This window comes from Nomascus leucogenys, chromosome 17, assembly GCF_006542625.1.
Source record: "Nomascus leucogenys isolate Asia chromosome 17, Asia_NLE_v1, whole genome shotgun sequence".
NCBI classification, from domain to species: domain Eukaryota; kingdom Metazoa; phylum Chordata; class Mammalia; order Primates; family Hylobatidae; genus Nomascus; species Nomascus leucogenys.
In genome coordinates this window covers 47,233,965-47,250,941 of record NC_044397.1, presented here as the reverse complement: position 1 = coordinate 47,250,941, position 16,977 = coordinate 47,233,965, and the positions used below count along the sequence as shown (strand labels likewise).

General features: G+C 36.8%; 1 protein-coding gene across 1 annotated transcript; it reads right to left on the bottom strand.

Annotated features, from left to right (window-relative positions):
- Positions 1 to 3,622: 3,622 nt before the first annotated feature.
- Positions 3,623 to 15,436, bottom strand: LOC100586580 (zinc finger protein 479-like). Its single transcript, XM_003279279.1, has 5 exons — positions 15,398 to 15,436; positions 10,126 to 10,252; positions 9,563 to 9,658; positions 3,973 to 4,713; positions 3,623 to 3,906 (listed from the first exon to the last, which is right to left on the bottom strand). The coding sequence occupies exons 1-5, from the start codon at positions 15,434 to 15,436 to the stop codon at positions 3,623 to 3,625; spliced, it is 1,287 nt and encodes a 428-aa protein (XP_003279327.1).
- Between the last annotated feature and the right edge of the window lie 1,541 nt (positions 15,437 to 16,977).

Sequence of the window (16,977 nt, the reverse complement as noted above, 5' to 3'; positions counted from 1 at the left end):
AGAACATAGATTTTTTTGAGAATCTCTGAGGTTTCCAGGTTTCTCATTAATTATCCACCTTATTAAAATAATCTTTTTTGTTCAATATTGTTTTTCTGTTCTGAAAATGCATACAAACTCACATACAAACACATTCACTTGCTACATAACTTTCTTATGTGTGTGTATATATATATATATATATATATATATATATTTTTTTTTTTTAATGGTGTCTCACTCTGTCATCCTGGCTGGAATGCAGGTCTACCACCTCAGCTCACTGCAACCTCTGCCTCCCAGGACCAAGTGATTCTCCTGCCTCAACCTCCCTAGTTGCTGGGAATACAGGCACTTACCACCAGGCCCAGCTAATTTTTATTGTATTTTTAGTAGAGATGGGGTTTCACCATGTTGGCCAAGCTGGTCTTGAACTCCTGACCTCAAATTATCTACCCCCGTCAGCCTCCCAAAGTGCTGAGATTACAGGCATGAGCCACTGTGCCTGGCTGATATATCTTTAGAGTAATATATTTGTATATATAACTCTATGTAAATCAAAACTAAAAGTCTGTTTTTGTTTGTCAGCAGAGAGGCCACATGTACAAAAAATATATAAAACAAACTTTTAAAAATATTTAATCAAGACTCAGAAATGTATGAATATTAATTATACTCATGCAATTTTTATGACCATAAAATGACCCTATGGTTAGTAATAATCCAATTGCACATATTAAAATAAAACTGTATAATGAGATTGTTTGTAATAAAAAGGATAAATACATGCTCAAGGTGAGGAATACCTCATATACGCTGCTGTGATAATTAAATAATGTATGCCTGTGTTAAAATATCTCATATATGCCATAAGTGTGTATGCACACTATCTACCCACAAAAATTTTTTAAAAATCTAAATAGGGTGAAAAAATACAAATTTGATTTATGAGAACAAAATTCTTCTACTTATTTGCAGTTTAAACCACTGGCAGGACAGGTGTGGTGACCCACGCCTGTTAACCCCAATTTGGGCTGCTGAGGTGGGTGGATCACCTGAGATCAGGAGTTCAAGACCAGCCTGGCTAACATGGTGAAACCCCATCTCTACTAAAAATACAAAAATTAGCCAGGCGTGGTGGCATGTGCCTGTAGTCCCTGCTACTTGGCAGACTGAAGGCAGGAGAATTGCTTGGACCCAGGAGGTAAAGTTTGCAGTGAGCCGACATCATGCCACTGCACTCCAGCCTAAGCAACAGAGCAAGACTCCATTTCAAAACAAACAAACAAACAAAAAACACTGGCAAAAAAAGAGATTACTAGAGATGTCATTCCCCTACATTAACAAATAGTATATTGTTACCATCTTTTACTTAGAACCTTAAGTAAAATGGGACACATGAAATTTGATGACAAATTAACACTTCATTCAAAGCACAATAGTTTTAACACATTAAAAACAACTTTGTTTAATGAAAAAATTAAGTTGACACATAATCTTTAAAATTTTTTTAATTTATTGCATTTTATTACATAAAGGAACAATTGATAAAAAACAATGTCTCCTATCTCTGATGAAACAATTGATCAAATACTTTCACAAACAATGGGAAGAGTCAACATGACAGAATCTGAGATGTGAGTTATATTATTATTTGCTTTTCAGAAACTCTAATTTTTTTATAGAAGAAAGAAGCATACCTCGAAGGTAATTATAAATCTCCAAAAAATCTACTTCTTTACATGCATATGGTGTTAGCTGTGGATCTCCTTTACACTCAACACTCTGATTTAGTGTATTGTATGAAGTTTCAGTGCCTTCATTCTTTCTACTGTGACTCCTCAGATGTTTATATAGACTTAATTTTTGATTTAATATGTTTTCCCCATTTACTGGTTCTGCAAAAATATTTAGTATAAACTGGTGTTTTCTAAGCTGTAGTTTTTGAACAAATGTTTTTCACATTCATTACATGTTTAGACTTTCTCTACAATATAAATTCTCTAATGTTCAACAAAGTTTGAGCATCTTCTTCAGATCTTCAAATTTTTCCTTTAATATAAAATGTGTACAATAAAATCTGTAATGGAAGTAAAGGTACAACAATCCTCTTTATATTTGTATGTTTGTCTTCAGAATAATTAGTCTTTACTTTAAAGGCCTATATTTTCCAAAGGGTCTTCTTACAGTAATCACATTTATAATTTTTTTTTTTTTGAGATGGAGTCTTGCTCTGTCACCCAGGCTGTACTGTAGTGGCTCTTTCTCAGCTCACTGCAACCTCTGCCTCCCAGGTTCAAGAAATTCTCCTACCTCGGCCTGCCAAGTAGCTGGAATTACTGGTGCATGCCACCACACCAGGCTAGTTTTTCTATTTTTAGTAGAGATGGGGTTTCACCATATTGGCCAGGCTGATCTTGAACTCCTGACCTCATGATCCACCGACCTTGGCCTCCCAAAGTGCTGGAATTATAGGCATGAGCCAACACACCTGACCTATAATCCCTTTATTAAGTATAAACTTTCTGATATTGAGTAAGATGTGACCTGATATTAATGGCTTTTCACATTCTTTGTATTTGTACAATTTTTCTCTAGTATAAATGCTTTCCTGTAACATAAGTTGTGAGAATTTGTCAAAAGTTTTGCAACATTCTTCATATTTGTAGGAGTTTTCTTCAGTATAAATTATCTTAACTACCATAACGTGTGACTACCATTTAAAATCCTTGCCACATTTAACATATTTCTAGAGTTTCTCACCTGTATGATTTCTCTTTTTCAGAAAAGTTTGAGGTGTGCTTAAATTCTCTGTCACATTCTTATGTATACAGAGTTTCTCTCCAGTATAAAATTTTTAATGAATAAGGATGGAGAACCAGTTAAAGCGTTTGCCACATTTTTTCTACAATTGCAGGGTTTCTCTCCAATATCAATTATCTTACATTTATTCAGGTTTGAGGACTTTTTAAAGCCATTGCCACATTCCTTATTGAAGGGTTTCTTTTCAGTATTAATTCTCTTACGTATAACAACAGTTCAAGACTAGTTAACAGCTTTACCACATTCTTTGCTTTTGTAGAGTTTCTCCCTGGAATGAATGATCAGATATTATGTAAGGCCTGGGATGTGTTTAAAGGTTTTGTCATTTTTTTTTATGTTTCCAGGGTCTTTCTAATATAAATTCTCTTGGGCTTTGGGAGGCTGACAAAGGTGGATCACCTGAGGTCAGGAGTTCAAGACCAGCCTGGCCAACATGGTGAAACTCTATCTCTACTAAAAATACAAAAATCAGCCAGTGTGGTGGCACACGCCTGTAATCCCAGCTACTCAGGAGGCTGAGGCAGGAGAATCGCTTGAACCCAGAAGGCAGAGGTTACAGTGAGCTGAGATCATGCCACTACACTCCAGGCTGGGTGATACAGAGAGACTCCATCTCAAAAAAATTTTTCTTAAATAAATTCTCTTAGGTTCATTAAGGTTTGAGGGTTGGTTAAAGGCTTTGTTACACTTTTTTATGTTTATAAAATTTTTGTCCAATATGAATTCTCTTACGTTCAATTAAGGTTTGGAACCGGTTAAAGGCTTGGCTACATTCTCTATACTTGTAGGTGTTTTTTTCCAGTATAAATTATTTTATGTATTACAAGGCCTGAGGGTGTACTTTGCCACATTCTTCACATTTGTAGGGTTTCTCTCCAGTATGAATTCTCTTATGTTGTGTAAGGGTTGAGGAGCAGTTAAAGGCTTTGCCACATTCTTCACATGTGTAGGGCTGCTCTCCAGTATGAGTTCTCTTATGTCTAGTAAGGTTTGAGGACGAGCTAAAGGCTTTGCCACATTCCTCACATCTGCAGGGTCTCTCTCCAATATGAATTATCTTGTGGTTAGTAAGTGTTGAGGAGCGCCTAAAGGATTGGCCACATTCTTCACATATGTAGGGTTTCTCTCCAGTATGAGTTCTCTTATGTCTAGTAAGGTTTGAGGACCAACTAAAGGCTTTGCCACATTCCTCACATCTGCAGGGTTTCTCTCCAGTATGAATTCTCTTGTGGTCAGTGAGGGTTGAGGATACGCTAAAGGCTTTGCCACATTCTTCACATTTGTAGGGTCTCTCTCCAGTATGAATTCTCTTGTGTTTGGTAAGTGTTGAGGAGCGACTAAAGGCTTGGCCACATTCTTCACATGTGTAGGGTTTCTCTCCAGTATGAGTTCTCTTATGTCTAGTAAGGTTTGCGGACCAGCTAAAGGCCATGCCACATTCCTCACATCTATAGGGTTTCTCTCCAGAATGAATTATTTTATGTGTAGTATGGTTTGAGGAGCAGTTAAAGGATTTGCCATGTTCTTCACATTTGTAGGACTTCTCCCTAGTATGAATTACCTGATGTTGATTTAGGTGTGAAAGCATGCAAAATGATTTGCCACATTTTTTACATTTGAAACGTTTCTTTCCAGTATGTCTTGTTTTATATCTATTGGAATTTGAAAATTTACCAAAGACTTTGATGTATTTATGAGTCTGAAATATTTTGTTTTGGGTAGTTGACAAACATTGGTTAACTTCATTATAACCTCCTTTGTGCACCTCACATTCACCCACAATTTTACAGCATTTTTTAAATTGTAAATTCTGATGTCCACAGTTTCCATATGTACTTGGTATTACTTTTTGGAGTGAATCTTTTATGCCCTGCTCTGGCTGAAGGTCTTGGGTGGAATGGGAACACATAAATGAAAGACATAAAAAGCACAAGTTACTCCACTTTCTGGATTCATATAAATATACTTTACAAATCAAATATATAAAATTATACAAAGTACATTAACAAAATGCCATATCAAAATACCACAGGCCGTAATTCCTTCATAGATGTATAAATGTAACAAAATCATAGTGATCAAAATACCTTTGTTGGAAATTAATAAATAAAGTAAGTGTGTGCACCATGTGAGCACAATGTCCAGAGCCATATAGACAGAAAAGAAAAGTCTGCTACATTTACCCAACATAGCTCTTCCTCATCCCCAATAGAAGAACATAGTGCCTTTTATGACAGCTTTAAGTCTTCCGAGCTCAAAAGTGAATGGTACAACCACAGGAAGACTGCAGTACCATGGGCAGAAGATAGGTGTAGAACGTAGTTACTGACCAGTAAGAAGAAATATGAAGAAGTCTTTTAATTGAAAAATAAATACAAATTGCTCACATCCTGAGAACATCTTTGTGAGAATTCCAGAATCTCTAACAAAGACAATTGGTGTCATGCTATGACAGGAAGGAGCTGCATTATAAAGATCATGAAAGGTAGTTTTATGTTAGTGTCTAAATCTCAAAGATTACAATGTATATAAAACATGAGGACAACATGGTCCAATCAAAAGAATCAGAAATTTTGAAAAAGTAACTATAAAAATAAAGATGTATATCTTGATTTTTAAAATTTAAGATAATCCATATTATGCTCAATGAGAAAAATGGAAAACTAGACACCTAAATAAAATAATAAAAATAAGAATTTCAACAAAACTTGGAATAATATAAATAAACAATGTGGAGGTAAAAAAGAATAACTGAAAAAATTTAAAAGTAAGAAAAAAGTATGTATAAAACAAACTAGGATATACACAAAAAGATCCACAACACAAATTTAAGCAAAGTTTCAAAAGTCACAAACCAGAAGATAATCTTGGGAGCTGCAAGATAAAAGTGAGGTATTATTTATAAGCATAGTCCTCTGAGACAACCAGTGAAGTTGTAAACAGAAACCTTGCAGGTCAGAAAAGAACTGTGTAAAAGGGTCAAAGGCTGAAAAAAATTTTCATGGTGAGAATAATAAAACTAGAAAAAATATACTACAACATAAAGAAAAATAAAACTCTTCCAGAATGAATAAATGCTGGAAAAGCATATAATCATTGCATGTGCCCTAAATAAAATGCTGCAAAGAGGTCTTTCCACTTAAAATAACATGATGAAAAATATATGTAATCATATGAAAATACATAACCTTCTGAAAAACATATGCATATACGAAAAGTAAAATTCTGTGGCATTATTATGATGGTGCAGAAAATATTTTTAGTTATTCTTTAAAATTTGAAAGATATAAGCATAAAAATAATCATAAAACATAGAAAGATATAATTAGCAACATCAATAAGAAGTATAGGGTAGATATAATGAGGACAACGTTTTCTATGCAACTGAAGTCATTTTTTTACCAGTTTAAAATATGCTGTTGTAACATTTAAGATGTTTTACAGAATCTCCAAAGTAGCACAAAGAAAAAATCTTTATAGACACACAAAAGCAAAAGAGTCAATTACTAGCATGAGACAAAGGTTGATATCATATAATGGTAAAATGAGTCCATTTACTAGGAATCTATAACTATTATATCTATCTATATGTATATGCATATATAACATCAGGGCTTCAAAATACATAAAGCAAATATCGATAGATATGAAGCAAGAAATAAAATAGCAACACAAAATTATAAACATCAAGACCTCACTTTCAATAATAAATAAAAAATTTAAATAAAAAATCAATTAGAAAACCGAAAACCTGAAGAATATTATATTGTGTATGAATTTATTTTGCATTGCTATAGAAAATAACCTCAGACTGGGTAATTTATAAAGAAAAAGATTTTTTTGATTCACAGTTCAGTGGACTGTACAAGAAGTACATGCCAGCATCTGCTTCTGGTGAGGATATGAGGAAGCTTACAATTATAGTGGAAGACAAAGAAGAACCAAACATGTTACATGGTGAAAGATGATGCAACCAGCTCTCATGTGAATTAATAGAGTGAGAACTCTATGTTTACCAAGGGGATTGTGCCAAGTCATTCATGAGGGATTTGTCTCCTTGATGCAAACAGCTCTCATTAGGCCCCACATCCAACAGTGGAGATTACATTTCAACATGCTATTTAGAGGGCATCTACACCATATCACAAACCAAATAGGCTAAACAGACATGTACAGAACTCTCCAGTCAAAAGTAAGTGGATACACAATATTCTTATTGGCACCTGGTGCATTCTGTTAGAACACATAAGTCTTAGTAAATTTCAAAAGATCAGCCAGGTGCAGTGGCTCACAGGTGTAATCTCAGGACTTTGGGAGGCCAAGGTGGAAGAATCACTTGGGGCAAGAAGTTTGATACCGGCCTTGGGAACACAATGAGACCCTGTCTCTACAAATAATTAAAAATTAGCTGAGCATGGTGGGGTATGCCCATAGTGCCAGCCACTCAGTAGGCCAAGGTGAAAGGATTACTTGAGTCCAAAAGGTTGATGCTGCAGTGAGCCAAGATTGTGCTACTGCACTACAGTCTGGGAAACAGAGTGAGAAACTCTGAGTCAAAAAAAAAATTAAGAAGAGCAAAATCGTACAGTATATGTTTTCTAACCCAAACTGAATAAAACTAAAAAGAAAAAAGTAATACTGGCAAATCAAAAATACATGGAAATAAACACACTCTTCATTGTATTCCTGCACAGGGTCAAATAATTTAAATTAATTTAATTTAATATTTTTTCTCAAGGGCCAACATATTTAAGTGATGACTTAATTTGTTAAGATGTTAATATAACCCATGGGGTGAACAAATTTAATATAATCTGTATCAAAATTCCAAAAGTATATTTATTACTGAAATATTGTTTAAAATTTTTAAATTTTATTATGAACCAAATCTAGAGAAACACACATGAAAAACACAGAGGCATTATACTTCTTAATTTCAAAACATAATAAAAAGCTGCAATAACAATAACTATGTGGTATTCACAAAAAGACAGATAAAGACATGATAGAACAAAATAAAAAGCCCAGCAATGAACTCTTCTGTGTATGACCAAATAATCTGCCTCAAGGTTGCCATGAGCAGACAATGGAGAAAATATAATCCCTTCAACAGATAATGTTGAAAACTGGACATCTAAATTGAAAAAATGAAGTTGAATGGTTTAATTGCATCACATACAAAAAATATTTTAAACAAAGTATTTAGACTAAAAAAAACCTAATGAAACTCTTAAAAAAAAAGTATAGTGCAAATACATGACATTGGCCTTGGCACATTTTCTTAGATATGCCATCAAATACATGAGCAACAAAGAGGAGAACAGAAAAATTTAATTGGGCCAAACTTCGAAATTTCTGCAATCAAATAAAACATTTAATAGAGTGACAGTGTCTCCTAAGAAATTGGTGACAATATTTGAAAATCACACGTGATAAGACTTAATATTGAGAATATATAAACTACTCCTAGAACTAGACAACAATAATTGAATTACTTGATTTAGAAATGGAAAAATGAGCCAGGTGTGGTGGCTCACACATGTGATCCCAGAACTTTGGGAGGCTGAGGTGGGCAGATCACCTAAGGTCAGGAATTCGAGACCAGCCTGACCAACATGGCGACACCCATCCCTACTAAAAATACAAAATTAGCTGGGCATGGTGGCATATCCCTGATCCCAGCAACTCAGGAGGCTGAGGCAGGAGAATCATTTGAATCCAGGAGGCAGAGGTTGCTGTGAGCTGAAATTGTGCCATTGCTCTTGTTGCCTGGGAAACAAGAGCGAAACTCCATCTCAAAAAAAAAAAAAAAAAAGAAAGAAGTGGAAAAATGGTTACACAAAATTTTAATAAAAATGATATACAAATGGGAAGAAGCATTTGAAAGGTTGCACAAAATTAATAATTTATAGAAAAATGCAAAACATAATCACAATACAAAACAAAATTATATTACATCAATTAGGATGGCCACTATAAATTTTTTTAAAACACCAACTACGTTGATGATATAAAGAAATTGAAACCTATGTAAGTTGTTTTTTATGAGAAAAAAGATACAGCCGTCATAAAAATATCATAAGTGTTCTTCAAATAATTTCAAATGAAATTATTATATAATACAGCAATACCATTTATGAATCTATATCTAAAATATGCAACATAGTAAAATGAAGACATAAAAGGTACCCTGCTTGCATATCCCCCCCACAGCAAGTTGGAGGATAACCAAGCCTCTAAATAAATATATACATATAAAAAATTTAAAAATTTTTAAAAAATTTGTAAAAACTTTAAAATATATTTCAAGGCTATAGTAATAAAAACAGAATGGCATATGCAGAAAAATGGATGACCACTAATGAAAGAGAAACTACCATTCTCACACATTTTAGACATGATGCAAAAAAAATTTCTTTAATGATTTACAGTTTTTCAAAAATATGCAGATATTAGTGTGTCCCCAAAAGCAATGGCAAAGCAGTCAGTTTGTGCAGTCCCTGATAACCTTTAAAGAAAACTTTGGCTCACACTGTGAACTTGAAGAAAGATTACTGAAGCAAAAGTGGAATCCTTAGAGAATTTAACAGCATGAGGCAGAAGGTGTCCCTATGTGAGAGCAAAAGAAAAAAATGACTTGAGCTTCTTAGAAACTCTTTCCATCAAAGCACAGCTCCCCAGACCACATTTTAAGGACTGGCTGCCTCCTTGATTTGTGTACCTCTCATCTGTCTCATCTGCTTCATTCGCTCTCACCTACCTGGGTGTTTGGCTACCATATCATTTCTCTTTATATTCTGGGACTCTTTATTTTGCTCCAGACAGGTGATCAAGTCTGGCTTAGAGACAGCAATACCTGTTTTATTAAGAAAAAAAGTAACATAAATCATGCTGAATTCTTTAATTACCAAATTAGTATTATGCTTAGAGGAAATAATAGAAAATTAATATTGATTCACAACAGGACTTTCTAAATATTCAGAAAATATTTTAAAATTGTAGGTCCTTAATTTCACTACTCAGTACTACTGAATCAAAAATTGGTGGCAGCAACTGAATTCTAATGTGTGGGCAATGATATTTTCTGCCACAGCATTTTTGGAATTCCCACTAACCTAGAGCAAAAGATACATAAGCCCAGGAAAGGGAAAAGTTCTGGTCAAGATAAAACATCTTGAAGAATTTGTTCTACACCAATGAATCCCCAAGATTTTCTTAAAATTGGAGATCTAAAATTCATTCATGCAAAGCAGAAATTACCAAAAACATCTTATAAAAGAGAAAAGAAATATATTAGGAATTATGTATTGAAGTTATTCTCACCCAGGGAGACCAGGTTTCTGTAGTTCTCTAACATCACATCTCTATATAAATTCCGCTGAGCACAATCCAGGCATTGCCATTCCTCCAGAGAGAATTCTATAGCTATGTCTCTGAATGTCAGCAGTCCCTGGAAAACAAGCAAACAAACAAACAAACAAAACCACTCATGAGCACACAAGCACTTACCACATGGCCATAGGCAGAGATTTTTATTTGATTCAAGTTAAAAAAGAGAGTAAAAAGAAGTGGTTCTCACTTACAAGAGTGACTAAAATTATTCAATAAGATAATTTTTAACACTGAAGTATTCTATAACTCTGGGAAAAGAGGATAGCATAAGATCCACAATACCAGTGTAGATTTGATACATTTCTGGATGATATATTATAAAATTAAGGGCATCAACATGGACATGTCTTTTTTTTTCTTTTTTCTTTTCTTCTTTTTTTTTTTTTTTTGAGACTGAGTCTCACTCTGTTGCCCAAGCTGGAGTGCAGTGGTATGATCTTGGCTCAGTGCAACCTCCACCTCCTGAGTTCAGTCAATTCTCTTGCCTCAGCCTCCTGAGTAGCTGGGACTACAGGTGTGGGCCACCATGACTGGATAATTTTTGTATTTTTAGTAGAGATGCGGTTTCTCCATGTTGTCCAGGCAGGTCTTGCACTCCTCACCTCAGGTGATCCACCCACCTCAGCCTCCCAAAGTGCTGGGATGGCAGGCATGAGCCACTGCACCCGGCCAGACATGTTTATTTTTGACTGCTATATTTACTTCATACAGAGTAAGTTGTGTATATTTCTCAGATAGAACAGTCATGATGAGTTGGAAGATACCTCTCAAGTCTTAGTATGTGCAAAAAACTAAAGATCTTGTGAGATTTTGTTTCAAAAGATTTCGGAGAAAGTCTGAATTTCTGAATTTTTAGCAAGCTCACCAGTGTTTCTAGCCTAGTAAGAATATTTTGTGAAATATCCAGTAAATGGCAGAGTCTGGGTTTTTCCCAGTTTCTCTCACCTGTAAATGAAGATAAGAGCCTTCATTTTTAAAAGACAAATATAAGCAAAAGTCATCTAAAAGGAAAGGACAGCTTCCAGATTAAGTGCGATGGCTTATGCACTTCAACTAGTAAATCTCCTAAGTGTCCTTAATAACTAAGAGAATAAGAATTAACTCTAGAGTGGAAAAAATGTCGTAGAGATTTTGAACCAAGTGAATAAAATTGTTATCAACTTTATTAGGACACATTTTTATTATGTGCTGATGCACACATGACACAACATCACTGCTGTGGCATTTCTCTCCTCTCAGAAATGTAAATTGTAATCTACATTTAATTTTATATATATATATATATTTTTTTTTGAGACAGAGTTTCGCTGTGTCACCCAGGCTGGAGTGCAGTGGTGCGATCTCATCTCACTGCAACCTCAACTTCCTGAGTTCAAGCAATTCTCCTGCCTCAATCTCCCAAATAGGTGGGATTACAGGTGCATGCACCATGCCTGGCTAATTTTTGTGGTTTTTTTTTAAGTAGAGACGGGGTTTCACCATGTTGGTCAGGCTGGCCTCAAACTCCTGACCTCACGCAATCTGCCTGCCTCGGCCTCCCAATGTGCTGGGATTACAAGCCAAAGCCATTGCGCCTGGCCTAAATTTAATTATAAAGAAACATCAGTTTTATGCAAAGTTGAAGGTGCAGATAACTTCCCTGTTCTGTAATTTTTATTAGTAATTTTAAGTAGTCTTTCCTTAGCACCCTGGAAAGCAAGTATCTCCTAACAATTTTTTCAGAACTTTCTGGGTAATAAATGCCACCCTGTTTAAATGAGCATTTTCTAAACCCTGTTCTGCATGGAAATAATAGAGCACACAGATGAAATCTCAATATAGCATGTTTCATTTTTCACTAATATCCAAAGACAATGGTGTTTCTCCAATAGAAATCTTGAGTATCCACATTTTCTCATGTTCAACAGCTACAATGGGAACATTTTATATATCATAGGTCATAAATTTGTGGTAAGAATTCTGCATGATATACAAGAATCCAAGATGAAGAGAAATTTATAGAATGCTATGGCATATAGAAAACAAATATTTTTTTCAGAAGCCCTTGACTATCATAAAAATCACAAAAAATAGTTGAAACAAACTCATTAGGGATCAACAGCACAAGTAGAGAAGTAAAAATTTGCAAGTTCTGAACACATGGCATTCCAAAAGGCAGAGTGGACACTGCGCTTGATCTGAGACATGCTTGAACTAAACTATCCTGAAAGTATCTTGAACCCCTCAAGTTTATAAGTCACTTGGTAATCTTGGCCCCACTCTATGCAATGTGATTCTGCAGGATCCAAAAGGGTCCAGGAATGGGCTTTTCCAACAAGTCCCCTGTAAATGCTGATTGTGCTTTCCCAGACACATTATTAGCATTAACAAGAGAAAGCAGGCACAGCAGAGTCCCTTACACACACCACATTTGTCACAATACTAATACTTCTGCTACAAATAAAGACAAAAAATTTCCACCCTGAAATACTATATTTTTGTTGGCTTTTTTAAGTTTACAGGGACAACAGAAGACAGCAATGTCTGAGTAAACCTGCACTTGGGAAACCTGTACACATGTACTAATAAAATGTTTATTAAGCAGGTACTGTGTGCTCAGGAGCATGTCACAGAACACTGTGCTTGGAATAACACATTTTGTGATTTAATTTTCATAGCACCCTGGGAGTTGGTACTAAGTGCTGAATAATTTTTAACATTTAGATTAAGAGCACAGCACTTTTATTTCTTCTTATCTTTCTCATTAATTTTAAAAAGAAAATGTATAGAATGATTCAATACAAAAAACATGTGAAGGGATTCAATTACATAAAAATGGAATAATCAGCTTCCAAATGGCTATTTTGGAAATAATGAAATTAGGGCAGAAATAAAATTTTTGAAACTAATTACAAGCGAAATACAACATACCAGAATCTCAGGGTTAGAGCTAAGGCAGTGTTAAGAATAAAATATATATCACTAAACATCCACATCAAAAAGTTAGAAAGATCTCAATTTAAAAATCTAACGTTACAATTAAAAGAATTTCAAAAGTAAGCGCAAACCAACTTCGAGGCTCACAAAAGTCAAGAAATAACCAAAATCAGAGCTGAAATGAAGAAGTTTGAGACATAAATAACTATAAAAAGTTCAATGGGCCATGCATGTGCTGTGGCTCACTCCTGTAATCCCGGCACTTTGGGAGGCCGAGGCGGGAAGATCACGAGTTCAGGAGTTTGAGACCAGCCTAGCCAACATGGTGAAAGCCCATCTCTACTAAAAACACAAAAATTAGCTGGCTGTCGTGGCACATGCCTGTAATCCCAGCTAGTCGGGAGGCTGAGGCAGGAAATTGCTTGAAACTGGAAGGCAGAGGTTGCAGTGAGCCGAGACCGCACCACTGCACTCCAGCCTAGGTGTAAGAGTGAAACTCTGTCTTAAAAAAAAAAAAAGTTCAAAGGAACCAGAAGTTGATTCTATGTAAACATAATAAGATAGATAAAACACTAGACTAATGGAAAAAAAGAAATAATTCAAATAAAAACAATTAGAATGAAAAGTAAAAACAAAAAAACAGATGCTTGTGAGATTGTGGAGAAATTGAATGCTTATATGCTGCTGGTGAAAGTATAAATTTATTTAACCATTGAGAAAAGCAGCTTGGGATTTTGTCAAAAACCTGAAAACAGAATTACCATTCCCAATCCCACAATTTGGAATATACCCAGTGAATGTAAGTTTTTCTACCATGAAGACACATGCACGCATGTTTATTACAGCACAATTCACAATAGCAAAAACAAGAAATAATCCTGTATGTCTTCAATGGTAGAGTGGATAAAGAAAATGTGGTACGTAAACACCATGAAATATGATGCAACAATAAGAAAGAACAACATCATGTTCTTTGCAGCAACGTCGATGGAACTGGAGACCGTTATTTTTAGAAAACTAATGCCGGAATGGAAAATAAAAAACTGTATGTTGTCACTTATAAGTGGGAGCAAAATAATGAGAACACATGGACACAAATAAGAGAACAACAGACACTGAGGCTCAGTCCAGGGTGGAGGGTCAGAGGATGGAGAAAATCAGAAAACGAATCTGTTGCGTACTATGCTTAGTACCTGAGTGACAAAATAATCTGCACACAAAAACTTCATGATATGATTTTACCTATATAACAAACCTGCACATGTACCCCTGAACCTAAAATAAAAGGTTAAAAAAAAATCAGCTGGGTGCAGTGGCTCACACCTGTAACCCCAGCCCGTTGGGAGGCTGAGGCAGGCAGATCACCTGAGGCCAAAAGTTGGAGACCAACCTGGCCAAATCCCGTCTCTACTAAAAATACAAAAATTAGTTGGGCGTGGTGGCACACACCTATAATTCCAGCTACTCAAGAGGCTAAGGCAGGGCAATTACTTGAACCTGGGAGGCAGAGGTTGTAATGAGCTGAGATCGCACCACTGCACTGCAGCCTGGAGGACAGAGTGAGACCCCCTCTCAAAAAAAAAAAAAAAAAAGCGTTTCTTGGAAATTACTATCTTGAAGAAAATATACAGGCCTAGGCAACCACAGACTGCCAATTAATCTTAACTGATGACATAACCAAGAAATTTTCCCCTGGATCTTACAAATAAGGAAACTATGTAACTGTACCAAACCAATTACTGAATCTGGTTTGCTTCATCATGAAATTTATAACAGACTTTTCTTCAAGTCTCTCCCATGGATCACAACCCACAAACCACAGCTGGGCACTCTCTATGATTCTTGAATCACACTTTGATCAGATTCTCATTTTTACAGTGACTCCCATACATCTCTAAAAGGAAAAATGAGGAACTAGGGACCCCAGGACCACAGCTCTTTCCACTCATGAATCTTGCACCCTGAGTCATGATTCTCCCCTGATGACTTTCCCATCCCTGCACAATCTGGGTGAGATGAGGCGCTGGGAGTGCAGAGCAAACCAGAGAGGCCTCCAGTCCAGGGCAAAGCCACTGCAGAGGAAAAAGACAGAAATCCCAGGGTCCCAGGTGCTGGCCCAGGCACCATCTTGCGGCTGGAAGGGACGAGAGCAGAGCTGGGCCAAAGAGGATTTGGGTCGTCAGGCTCTGGAGCTGACTGCCAGAAAGTCTGGGTCCTGCTACAGCCACTTTCTGCCGGTTCCAACCAGCCCCCACCCCTCTCTCACGATGACAGACCCAGCACTCACCATTTCTCGGCTTCCAGGGGGTCCTGGTCTTTTAGCCATAAATCTGCAGATACCTGCAGGACACAAGGACACATAGGCTTGGCCTCTAGGAGCAGAGGACACAGAGCAGTGAAGAGAAGAAATGCAGCTCTGGACGCAGAGAAACACAAAGGACCCACAAAATTACGGAAGTAGCTTGTTCTTTCCAGCTGCATGCCTGATTGGACAGTTTCTAGTCCACGGCTCCTAACTGGATAAGGTTTCAGGCCCCACCCTTCATGCCCTGAGTGAGGGAATATTTGATCAGACACTGGGCTGAGTGAAGCAAAAATAACAGCCTAGGCTGCAGCCTTCACAGGCAGGGCTTCTTCCTTGATCTGTGCCGGGCCAACTTCAGAGGATATTTGCATTTAACATTGTGTGTAATGTCATATGCATTTATAAATGATATATAATATTTATTCATAAATTGAAATAATGACAATTATTTGAAAATTTAGGATTTTATGACCTTCCTTGCTGCGGATCCTTTGCAGTGATATGGTGTGACTTTCTGGCTCCACCCAAATCTAATCTCAAATTGTAATTCCCGTCCATGCGTGGTGGCTCACGCCTGTAATCCCAGCACTTTGGGAGGCCGAGGCAGGCAGATCACTAGTTCAGGGGTTTGAGACAGGCCTGGCAAATGTGGTGAAACCCCGTCTCTACTAAAAATGCAAAAATTAGCTGGGCATGGCTGCATGTGTCTGTAGTCCCAGCTACTCAGGAGGCTGAGTCAGGAGAATTGCTTGAACCCAGGAGGCAGAGGTTGCAGTGAGCCAAGATGGTCCCATTGCACTCCAGCCTGGGTGACAGAGAAAGACTTTGTCTGAAAGAAAAAAAAATGTAATTCTCATGCCTCAGGGCAGGGACTGGGTAGGAGGTGATTGGATTATTGGTGTGGATTATCCTCATGCTGTTTTTGTGGTAGTAAGAGAGCTCCCAAGATACCTGATGGTTTAAAAATGTGGCACGTCCCCACCGGTTCTCTCTCATTTTCCACCATTTAAGATGGGCCTTGCTTTCCCTTCACCTTCTGTCATGGTCATGTTTTTAAGTTTCCCAAGTATTCTTCAGCCATGTAGGACTATGATTCAATTAAACCACTTTAAAAAAATTATGCAGTTTGAGATATTTGTTTGTAGCAGTGTGAAAATGGACTAATACATGCGGGCAGCCTGAGATTTCAAAAGGGAGGCAATCCTCTGCAGTAAAATATGAGCCACATGTAAATTATGAATTTTCTAGTAGCCAAATGTTAAAAAGTAAAAAGAAAAAGGTGGAGCCAGGCACAGTGGCTCATGCTTGTAATCCCAGCACTTTGAGAGGCCAAGGTGGCGAACCACCTGAGGTCAGGAGTTTGAGACCAGCCTGCCTTACATGACGAAACCCCTACTCTACCAAAAATAGAAAAATTACCTGGACATGGTGACAGGCATTTGCGATCCCAGCTACTAGGGAGGCTGAGACAGGAGAATCGCTTGAAGCCAGGAGGTAGGTGTTGCAGTGAGCTGAGATCCCGCCACAGCACTCCAGCCTGGTGACAGAGAAACTCTGTCTCA